Source organism: Octodon degus, unplaced genomic scaffold, assembly GCF_000260255.1.
Source record: "Octodon degus isolate 3935 unplaced genomic scaffold, OctDeg1.0 scaffold00085, whole genome shotgun sequence".
Lineage (NCBI taxonomy): Eukaryota > Metazoa > Chordata > Mammalia > Rodentia > Octodontidae > Octodon > Octodon degus.
Window position 1 is genome coordinate 7,020,493 of NW_004524661.1, and position 11,856 is coordinate 7,032,348.

Consider the following 11,856-nt stretch of genomic DNA (forward strand, 5'->3'; position numbering starts at 1 on the left):
GGACATTAAAGTAATATTCCTCCCTTCTCCCAGTGCTCCAGCTGCAGCAAATAGATCCATAGAAACAAATTTAACCCACTGGAATTACTCTCTAAATAAATTCAATATTTTGGTTCAAAGTGCTACAAATAAATTCGGTGCTTTAATTCTTGGTACGTGGAGCAGACCTCAACCGCACAAGAACATGCTGAGAAGCATGTATTACAAGTCAAGGTGGCAGTGGACATGAGGAATTTAAAAGAAAATGCTTCGAACTATTTTAAAATAAAATGCATCCCACTGGGACAGCAATTGCCCAATGCCGACTATTCATAAATCAGGGGAAACAAAGAACGGCTTCACATTTTGTGTCTCTGGCCAAAGAAAAAATTCTGGAAAGGGAAGGAGAACAGGTTTGGCTGAGAACACAGCCTGCTTGCTTGATTTTAGCTGGGTTTCAGTCTTGGAGAAAAATGCATTAAACATAATGCTCATAGTAACTTTGGTAAAATATTCCAAATATTATAAAAGGCTGTTGAACATTATTAAATAAGTCTGTGTTGCACTTATTTTTAATATCTTTGTGCACACTCAGTATTTGTTCTGATCGCTCCCAGCAGAGATTTATTACTGAAGTAGATCTGACTTGAGGTTGAGTGGAAAAGAGAGCAGTCAGTGCAGGAGGAATATTGAGTAACTTGGTGGTTAGAGAGACTGGCCGCAGCAGACAGTAAGGGAGCGGGTGGCTTATGCATGCCAATTAAGGTGCTCAAGAAATGCATATGAATCCATTTCGGGGACACACCAGCAGCCCCCTCCTCCTCCTCCTAGGTCCCTAGGGATGCTTCTGGAATTGTCAGAGCTGAAAATTAAATTATAAACCTACAACGTGACATTGAGAATGTAATGTCTCCTTCGATAATATCAGGGATGCGTCAGCAGTGGGCGGGGCAGTACCGCTCCCGGATTCCGGATTCCGGGGGTGAAGCAGGGCAAGGCAGGCATTGCAGGGTCTCCAGCCCTTATGCTGCAGTTTTCTCAAAGGTCCTAGCCGAGTGGTATCCTGTCACTGCCTAAATACACGGTGAAGCCCTCACATTCGGCGCGCAAAGCAGGTCCCGGAAAAGGCAATGCTGCAACATGTGACACCAGCCGAGAAAGCCAGTAGTGTTCTTGAATTGCCAATATTCAGAAAAAGCAAAAGCTTGCGCGAGTCAATATGGTAGCGTCAGACACGCTGCAGGATGGTTGCAAGCTGGCCATTCCCACTGTGGGATTTGGTGGTGTCACGCTGTGCAGATTCACCATTCTACATTTTCTAAATGTCTTTTCCTGAGCTACGCTTTAAACTCCTCTCATTAGAAGAAGAGACCAGCCATTAATAGAAACAAATTTTCTTATAGCTGTATCCATGAGTCAAAGCACAGAGATGCAGAGCATTTTGCTTATCTCCCTATTCGCAGGAGTCACAGAACCCACGTGCTATGGAAGTGACGTCAATCATAAAGAGGATCATAGCAACAGCCGTCCATTAAAGAGTTCAGGAATCCAGAAGGCAGAAAGTTTCACCAAACAGAAGGTCCTTGGGTTAAACCTAATGGGATGGACAAGCAGAAAGCTTGTTCCAGCTTGCTACACAGCTCGAACTCATAGTGATCCTCATGTCAGCCTCCTCAGCACTCTAGCTTGGCACGAGGTACTGGGGATCAAAGGAGGAATGGAGGTAGAAAAGGCCAAGATATGCTTGCAGTTGTAATAGTCATCAGAGGCCTGGAATACAAAATAAATAAGTGAAGAGGAGAGCTCGCCTAAGAAAGAAGACAGAAATGGGGATTGTAGCCAACTGGAGTGTGAATGGAGAAACAGTTCACTCAACCTTCTAAATCCCATCATATGCCCCCAAAAGCCTATCTAGGCCCCAAATATAGCCTGTGTCCACTTACTTTGTGAGCTCTGATTTAGGGGCTGAAAAGCGGAACTATTCTGCATTTAGAAAAAGAAGTGTGGCTGTTACCATCTTCCTTTTCCTTCAACTATGGCTATCTTTGTGTGAGGATCTTATTTCTTTTTCCTGTGCTTTTTTTTCTGGCTGATCAACCCAAGTCCCATGAAGGGGTCAGTCACCAACTCCTGTGTTGCTGTCTGGCTGAGGCACTTCTCTGGAATTGCAAGCTGTGCAGTCAACTATGTAACTTGTATTAGACTTCTGCACAGGGATGATGCAAGAACATCTCGGGCTCCACAAGCCCTCAGCTCCACAAACCTTTGAACCCATAAACCAACAGCTGCACTGCTGTTCCAGGCCTGGCAATTACCAGCAACACAGCGGCAAGGGCCAGAACTGGGACTGCAGGAGTTTCCTTAGTTCTGCTTTGATCCTTCACCCTGATGTTCCTATCTCTTCCCCAAAGTATTACTGTTCTCTCTCTCTCTCTCTCTCTCTCTCTCTCTCTCTCTCTCTCTCTCTCTCTCATACAGGGTCTTGCTACACAGCTCAAACTCATAGTGATCCTCCTGTCTCAGCCTCCTCAGCACTAGGCCAGCATGGCAGACAGTACTGAGGATCAAACCCAGGCCCTTGCACTTGCCAGGCAGGTGCTTAAGGCTGCTGAGCTGAGTTCTCTCCCTGCCTCCTTCCTCCTGTTCTTTTCCCACCAATGTTACCAAGTGGCAGAAATAAAACATATACTTGCAGTCTCTCTCTCTCTCACATACACACTTAACTCCTATCTACTGTGAATCCCTGGTTTATCTTGTACATGTCAGAGGATGCACAAAGTCATGTCATTTACACAGCAGAAGGACAGATGTAGTGTTATTCTTTTTTCACATTTTCTCCTGCCCAGGATCCACTGGAGGAGCTTTGTTTCTAGTGCTATTTTTTGCATAGGCAAGTATTTAACAAGATTGAGAAACAGACCCCACATTCTTGTTATGACACTGAGTATATTCTTATACTCAGCCTCAGGTTTGAGAGGCTAGAACTTGTACTAGAACTTGAAATAACAATCTATATACTTCTACTTAAGGCATTATTTATAAGCACTGACCTTTTCAGGATCTTTACGTAAACTCAGCATCAGAAAGATGATATGCTTTTTGCAGGAGAAGAAAGCAATCAACGTTCAAGAGTTTCAGAACAACATATCTGCTTTAGAGAGCATCCTATAAAACCATGATTTGTTGTTCTAATGGTGTTTGTAAATAGGATCTCAAGTCCGCATCTTGTACAGCAATTAACCACTAAGAAGAATGTATGCAGTGTCTTAATTATTGAAACTGTCCTAGCGATTTGATTTGAAACTATCTCACTGCTATTTGTTTATCAATAAAATTATGAAAAAAACCCCATGATTTGTTTCTGGATACTGTTACTTAAGTCACCTCCTGCCTTAGATGTATGCTATGAGACTTGCTTGCTTAAGATCTCTCCTAACTCAGATTCCTGGCCACATAGCTTCCCTCTGACAGTTCTATGCATGCCAGCATTCTTTCCTGGAGATGCTTGCGCGAGTCAGAGTCTCCCTATTACTCCATCTCACCTGTCTCTAGGCCTCATTCTATAAACCTCAGCTTCTTTTGAATACATGGATCAGCAAGCTTGGTCACCTCAGGACCTTTGCATAAACTCTACTGTTATGCTTTAGATCTAAACTGTACCACACAAGCCTCATGTGTTTTGGATTGTGATGGGATCATGACAACACTGTACTCATCAGTGGATTCATCCACTGATGAGCTCAGTAGCTAAATATGTTCTTGGGAAGTAGGGTCTGGGGTGGAGGTAGGTCACTGAGAGTATAACCTGGCCAGAGGTATTCTTGTCTTGGGCCCCTTTTCTCTCTGTTTTCTGGTTGCTATGGTTTGACCAACTTTTCTCTGCCATCCCTTTCTACCATGTCCTTGTTTACTTGGTTCCTGGCCAACCACAGATTAGATACATGAGTGCAAGAACCTATATTCCTCTACGTAGGTATGTGGGAAATTCTGACCCAGTCAAAGTGACTGAGACATATAGAGTCCTTTGACCTGAATATGGTCTACTTTCATCAACGGCCTCTTCTTGACTTTCAAGTGTTGCAAGGATGTCACAATTTTTTGAACTCTATCCCCACAATTATATATAATTCTAGCTTTGATGTCTCTTCAAAGCTATCGAGTATTTTTCTATTTATAACATTTATCCTGGTATACCTAGTTACCTGTGTATTATATCTGACTTCTTTAACATCATCAATCTTTGGGAGGTTAGATACCTTGTTTGCCTCATTCTGTGTTGTTTTTCACAACTTACATTTTCCTTATAAGAACTTCCAAAACATTTTTAAATTAATTTAAATGCAGTGACAAAAATAGAGTGACATTTTAGAAACTCAAAACAATTCATAACATACGAAGCATGCCAAGAGAAAGACTTACAGAAGGATGAAATTTAAATGGGGAATGAGTTGCTCACGTCAAGTGTTGGAGGCTTTGCATGGAATGAGGAATGTGGTCACAAAACTGGTGAAGCAAGAATAAGTGTGATTTGGTCAGTACTAATATGTAGGGTCAAGAAGAAAGAAAAGAACCTTAGGACATGACCTAAAATGTAAGGTTTGTGGCTCCATTTTCTAATGTGAGGGAGGAAAGAAGACGCATGGGGAGTGGAGTCAACTTCATTGCTTGAATACTAAAGAAGAAATATTCCAAGGGGCCTCAGGAAAGTACAGGCAGGGCTTACAAAGATGATTCATGAGAGATCTTTTTGAGCATCACTAGTTTGGGAACATCTGTGTCGCACTTGTTGGTATTCTTCATGAGATTTTCAGGGACTATGTCTTTTCTGTAAGGAATCCACTTTTCTAGCCAGAGCTCAGGAATGTCCATGTCTAGCAAGGCTTAAATTTAGATATAGCCAACGTAAGTCACAGAATGTCATTATCTATGGGCACAGGCTTTCCTGGTCCTATCTGTGGCTTCCTTCGCATGTTCTACTAAAGATGTAGAGGCAAAGAAGAAACAAAAGCAAAATCCATTTCTTGACATGAGAGAGAAGAATATGAGGGTAGGGTTGTCAGCCAGTAGCTAACTCCAGGTATATTTGTCTGTAGCACAAAGCCTTTTAAAGCTAATGAGAAATAAGGGAAGACAAGACTGAGGACAGAGGGCTTACTAGATTTTCTATAGATATCACCTACAAAGCTTAATACACGAGCTAATTTGAGGTGGGATACTAGGCTTTGAGAATAGCAGTGTTCTATAAAAGTGCCGCGAAGAGGTGGGGATATAGCTCAGCATTACAGCACCTGCCTGGCAAATGTAAGGTCATGAGTTCAATTCCTGGGACACACAGGCCAAAAGAAAGCCCTGGAAAAGACTAACAACTAGAAGGTGAAAGTATAGAGAATTACAGTGAAAAAGAACTAGAGACAGAAGACTCAGTGGCAGTCAGATATGAAGTCGAATGAATAATGGACGAAAGATAATTAATTGAAAGATAACAATTAATTGGTCAAGCGTAAGGATTGTTGCCTGGTGGCTAAAGTTATTGAAAAATATTTTTATATTCCTAAAAGGGTAATGAATGCCCACACTTAAATAGAGATAACACTAACTCTCAAAATCACATGACCTCCAAATTACTATAGGTAAAATTATGAGAATGGATTGTCATGTAGGATTATAAGGATTGCCTTCCCTTAAATAAGCTTATTTCTAAAATACACATTTATTTATATGTCATGGAATTCATATCTCTAAAAATTATTGGTATCTAGTGATACTACCTTGGAGCATTTTCCAATCTATTATTTTTTTCACTAGTAAGATGGTCTGATTAGCAACTCCTTTGCAGTATGTTGGCATCAGCTGGCAGTTTCTAGATGGCATTTTTCATTTCTTTCTAAAAATAGGGAAATAATGTGTGAGTTATGTTCATCTTTTGGAGCAAAAGGTAGACTACATAGGGAGTGAGACATACTCTATCAAAAGCTGGAAAAAGAATTCTGAGTCGGAAGATGTCAGAACTTTTGCAATTCATGGGGATCAAATCCAGGTGAAAAGAGATTTCCATGGAGAGCAACCTAGCTCCACTTTTTCTAGCTCTAAGATTAAAATGGCAATCATCTTAAGTATACACACTAGAAAGACAATGCCCATTGTTTGAGGGTGATTGAAAGAACGGATTCCAACAGCAATAAGTAGCCAGAACTTTCACATATGGAGGAAATGAGACTTCCTTTATGTTTTAGAATTTGATCTAGGTCACACTGGTAGTCTTATCAGCACTGGTATAGGCATAGAACTTGAGGGTCTGCATTCTGAGCTCCTCTACCATACGCTTCCTATATGAAGGAATGAGGATTTCAGGTGGCCATCAAAAAGATTATAGGTTATGTAACACTGAAAGGTTATAGATTCTCCTTTTCAAAAGATTTTTTAAAGTAACAAGACAACCAAAGACTAAGAGGTACTTCTTTATTCTCAGTCAAGTTATGAAAAGAAGTCTTACGAAGAGGCAAGAGAATAAATTGAAAGCAATTTTCTCCAAGTACATTTCATTCTTCCAAATATTAATAGAATTCTTCAACTTCGCTAAAACCTAAAAGTTGTCTTTTGCAAATAAATTGAAGTGGTAGTTTTCAACACAGAACCTCTATAACTGTTGTTTGGGTTTAGTAAAAACATTAACTATTTGGAGAAAATTATGAGAAGAAATACTTACAGATACCCAAAGTATTTCAACAATCAATATAAATAAGACTCTACATAGTTTACTAGCAGCTCTGAGTTTTCATCTCTTTAATATGAGTTATATTTGTGTTATGCCAAATTACACAGGCTAAAATTTATTGCCAAAGCATATTGTAAAGGACCAAGAATTACTTAGAAAGAATTAGTTTATAAAGTCCCCAAGCCAAACTTAGCCTAAAATGTGTATACAGAGTCTATTTACATATTTTTTAAAGCACAACAAAGTCATATAATTTATGCCTGCTCTCCAACTGACTGAGACCACTAACATAAACATACTTTAAAAAAATCCAATCTTCCCCTCAATTCTTTTCTTCAACCTTGACCCAAAAAGACAGCCTGAGGTACAGAGAAAAAAATTCAATCTCGGCCCCCTCTCAAGAGACTAGAGCAACTAACTGGAAAGAAGGGCTTTCTGAGGAATCAGAAGCCTGGCTGAACTCTCTGGCCCACTGAGCCTCAACCAGCCCAGAAAGCCACCAGTTCTGCTTACCTGAGCAATATCATTTAGATAGCAACACCCTACTTGGCTAGTTAGTGTTCCAGGTTGAGAGGTTGTGCAAAAAGTAATGGCTGTAGGGAAGGAGAGAGAACCCGCGCTGACAGCAGGCACAGGCCCCTGCCCTAGGAACATTTTCTGCTGCAGTGGTTTGTACAGAGGTGCTACAGGAGGGGTGATTCCAGGGAAACTGGGGTGGCTGTGGAAGGAGGGAACAGAATGGTAGGGCAATAGATCAGCAGGTCAGCAGTGGTAAGCATTCCAGGTACAATCAATATTAACACCTATAATACCTATGTTATGAAACAAGATTTGGAGCTGTTGATCCTTGTAAGTTGTGAAAACTGAACTTGATAGGCTCCTAGTCTTTAACTAAAGCTTTGGTGATGTGCTTTTGGGTTGTTTACTCATTTATTTAGGGGGTAATCAACACACTGGTACAAAACACAGCTGTTCAGTGTAATTCCCTTGCTTTGAAACCTGTTTCCACCTCTTCCTGTTTCTGGTCCTAGCTAATTTAGTTAATGTTACTACTCTTTTGTTATAACTGCTGTTATTCAATATAACTAAAAACTATGTACGAATCTAAGAAGCACCCAGAAAATGCTAGTTGTCTGTTATTGTTGTTACTTACTAGAACTAAAACCTAAACTCCAATCCTGGAGAATCACAGAAAACAAAACAGAGTCTCAGTTACAGAAATATGTAACAGACAAATTCATTCATGTGGGGCCGGGGAGATGGCTCAGTAGAATAAGCATTTCCCTGGCAAGCACAAGGGCCTGAGTTCAATCCCTGGTTCCGAAAAAAAAAAAAAAAAAAAATCATTCATGTAACAGACTAATTTCTAAGCCACAAGAGAATGCCACATGCCACACTGTTCTGTACCCTAACACCAGAGCCCAACAGAACAAGCTTGAGAAGCCTACCTGGGCTGACCTCCATTACTCGGTGTGGCCTCTTTTGTAGCCGCTTGGACTGAAGAATTGCTCTGGTCTGGTCTCAGCCTGCTGCTGCTCATTTTTGTCAGGTGCATTAACTCTCAGATCATGAGGCTGCGAGGCTGCGATTCAGTGCGGGATTAGTCATTTACTAATTACTAATTACTCCTGTGGCCACAGACTTAAGGTCAGCAGTTCTGGGCCTTCACTCCAGGAGGTCCTAGCATAATAGAGGCCAGGCAGGTGATTTGCATAGTCTCTACTTAGGAGAAGAGGTCACAATAGCAGAAGGCAGTGAAGGACTCTGTTGAAAGCAAACAAAATCTGCACAAGTTGACAGGAGCATCCACAACCTCCTCATGGGAACACCTGGGCCACTTCTCCTGCTGGGATATGGCAGGTTCTTCCTTTGGATACTTCTGCAGGCCAGGTGGGGGAGCCCACAAGGTCTGACTCTGAGCCCCCATCATTTAACTGGCTGGCAACTCTTTTCTACTCTGCGCACCTGGAGAGCCATCCGAGTGTTTGCCAAACTTGCTTGTATGTGAGAAGCATGTTTGTTTTATGATCAGTGTCTTGGGTTTTAAATAAGAATATTGCAGAAGATGATCCTGCTATGATCCTGGTTAATGTACCTCTAGGCTAATAAGTGCTAAGATGATCCTGCTCTTTGATTCCATGAATACAAAAATAAAAGGAGAAATACATGACATTTAAAAAATTATTGTTATTACACTCTGTAAAATTTATTTTAACCCTCTCTTCAGTGGCTTGGTTTCAAGCTGCACGTGCTGCTTGCCAGATTGCATCTTCTGTTCCTCCCCTTCTTAAATATGTGCTTATTTACTTCCTGCAGAGTTCAATTTTAGAACCTATCAAAGTAGAGCCACTCAGACTCTGACTACATTTTCATGCATAAATTCATAGATGTCTTCAGAAGGAATTGCACTTGCATATGCAAATAATTTCCAATGCCTTTTCATTTCTACTTTTGGACTGCACAGTTTTTAATTCATGCAAACACATTACACAAACAAATATGGGCTCAATAACAACACACGGCATGTGTGAATTGTTAATTGCAAAGCTATGAGTTTGATATGGCCAAGCAACTTCCATTATTATCAATGGAGAGAAACAAGATTAAACAGGAAGAATAAAGGTATATTTGAAAATAAAATCCAGCCCTTGGTTTCATTTTATGTAAATATTAATAAAGAAAAAAGTGGCAGGCCCATCCACAATTCAACAATAACCTAGAATCTGCAGCGCAGTGCACAATGATCCAGAACCCAGGATGAGCCATTAATGGGACTGGGGAGAAAAAAATGTATATTTCAAGATGGACTCATGAGAGACAAACATGCATGCAGCCACACTGCAAATGACACAGAAAGTGCAGCAGAAAATGAAAAGCTCAGGCTTGCTGGACGTGCACCTCCTAACAAAATACGAGAGGCTCGGCTTCCTGTTACTCTTGGAAACAACAGGTGTCCTAAACCCTTCATTTCAAAAATTTAAGTGTTCTCTTTATTAATCAAGCCATGATCTCCCCTCCCCAATTTGCACTACCTGCTACAAGGGGTCAGCTGAGCTGTATGAGAGGTTAGGCAGTAAATCATGTATTGAAATCACTCTCAGATTAAGAGCACTGGATCCAGACCATATTCACAGCAGCCCTGCCCCTGTTTCCTATTAAAGGGGGATCAGTATGCGTTACATTTTCATGAAAATAATTCAGAAAATAAGAGTAAAAATTATGTTTTGCAAGGGTTTACGATGGCAAAGAAAACACAATTTTAACTGTTTCTCTGTAGATTTTTCTCAAAATTCTGTTAGCTAGAAAAGCAAATACTAGGATAAAATGGGAATATGAGAACATGTTTTAGAAGGACCTCCAAATTATAGATTTATAAATCTTAATTATAATGATAATTGATAATCTGTGTGTGCATGTAGGTATGTGTGTGTAGGTGTTCCGTGAAGCAAAAGCAGTTTCAGAATTTAAGAAGCTAAGAAATCAGGAATGGGATTCCAAAGTAAATTATCTCGTTACAAATTAGACTCCTCACAGTGCTGGCTGCCAAGGACAGAGAACACGAAGTAAAGAAGCAGTGTCATGAAACAAATGGTGTGATAACCTCACAGTGCAAGGCCAAGACCCCGGGTGCCAGGAGAGTGACCCTGCGCAGGGCATTCGCCGCAGCTTGCTCACTGGCTTCTGCTTTTGCTGAGCCATTCATTTAAGCTGCATAGGGGGCAAGGGAAGGCTGCTGCTCAGAGTGCAAGGCGCAGAGTTAGTGATTGAACTTCACCGCTCTGCCCCTCAGCAGTGCCTTGCTTCAGTCCATGTGCTGAGGCGTTGACAGTAAGCCCTGGATAACAGAATTCTTCATGGACACTGGACATGAGCAGAATGGCAATTGTTAGTGCCTGGGAGGAAAAAGCATCCTTCTCCCAAGAGAAAGCATAAAGCTGTAATAAAATTCAGACTTGGTGAAAATAGGAGAGAGAACTATATCAGTGGAATTGGGTAGTAACATATGCATGGCCAACTATGCTCTACAACATAATATATATTTTATATCTATTATTATGTAATATATAATAACAAATATAAATATTATATTACATATAATAAAATATATTAATATATAAGATATGACTATATATATATCAGATATATTTTAAGCAATAGGCACCATTCCTGACAAGCCCGTGCTGAAGGCTTGTGAAAGGGCTTCAAGAATTTAAAAACACAGATAATCTCATGTCCCTCTGATGGAAATTCACTATCATCTCAGGAATTCCTCTTCCTTAGCCTGACTTTGCTCTTTGTTATACTTGTTAAAACACACCTGACAGGCCTCCAAAACACAACCACCAAATTTTCTAAGAATTTAGTCTCCAGAATAAAATGTGCACCTTATATGTGTAAATGTTGGATATGATAAAAGAAATTACTCTCCTAAGTGAAACCCTAAGAAGGCAACTGCTGCCACCCTTGTTTCCATCAACCTTCATCATCGCAGGCAACGGGGCACATCAGGAAGGTGACCCAGGCCCGTTGGCAGGGCAACTCTACCCACCTTGTCTAGGAAACTCATCTGACTCCCGGTGCACGAGCTCTGTGACGCGGTTTCCATAGTGTATCCTGCTGTCGTGGTCATAGGCCTTCAGCGTCTCACTGGAACTGTAGGACTTCTGTGTGGGCACACGGCAGTCCTCGCTGTCCAGGGAAGAGCTCGTGTAGCGACACTCTTTACCACAACGTCCTCTGGTCAAAGAGCGGTGCCGCCGGTCCTTTACATCCATTGTTTTGGTTCACACAGAACTTGGCTGCTTTGGGAAAAGCTGGACCTCAGTTTTGGCACGTATCACTTTGCCCACCTAGAAAACATCAAAGAAAAAGCCAACACTGTGATTATAAGAAACGCTGCCTTCGATTCTGACTTACACTCTGACTCAGAGGAAAGCATGGGAGAGCAAGCTGGGTTACCCCTGCATAATGTCTTTTGCAAAAGCTTAATGTGTATTTAAACAATCAGTCTAAATAGAAGACCTCAATATAGTAAATTAATTTTGCTGCTGTCTAATTTAATAATTTGGGGAAAAAGTAACAGCAAAAGCCCTCATCTTTTGAGTATCTATAGATAGTGGAATAATTCTGTGACTCTAATGGAAGGTGTTGTTGTGAAGCAA

General features: G+C 40.9%; 1 protein-coding gene across 6 annotated transcripts in view; it reads right to left on the minus strand.

The window, feature by feature from the left end:
* The window catches only part of Tenm2 (teneurin transmembrane protein 2), a 935,290-nt gene extending 923,745 nt beyond the window's left edge, over positions 1 to 11,545 (minus strand). For 4 of the 6 annotated variants that reach the window (XM_004637047.2, XM_004637046.2, XM_012515976.1 and 1 more), the window contains exon 1: positions 11,244 to 11,469. In XM_004637047.2, coding sequence (XP_004637104.1) covers positions 11,244 to 11,469 — 226 coding nt within the window. Of the gene's footprint in view, positions 1 to 11,243 lie in introns of all 6 variants that reach the window. The other 2 variants (XM_004637048.2, XM_004637049.2) reach the window with 2 other exon arrangements.
* Between the last annotated feature and the right edge of the window lie 311 nt (positions 11,546 to 11,856).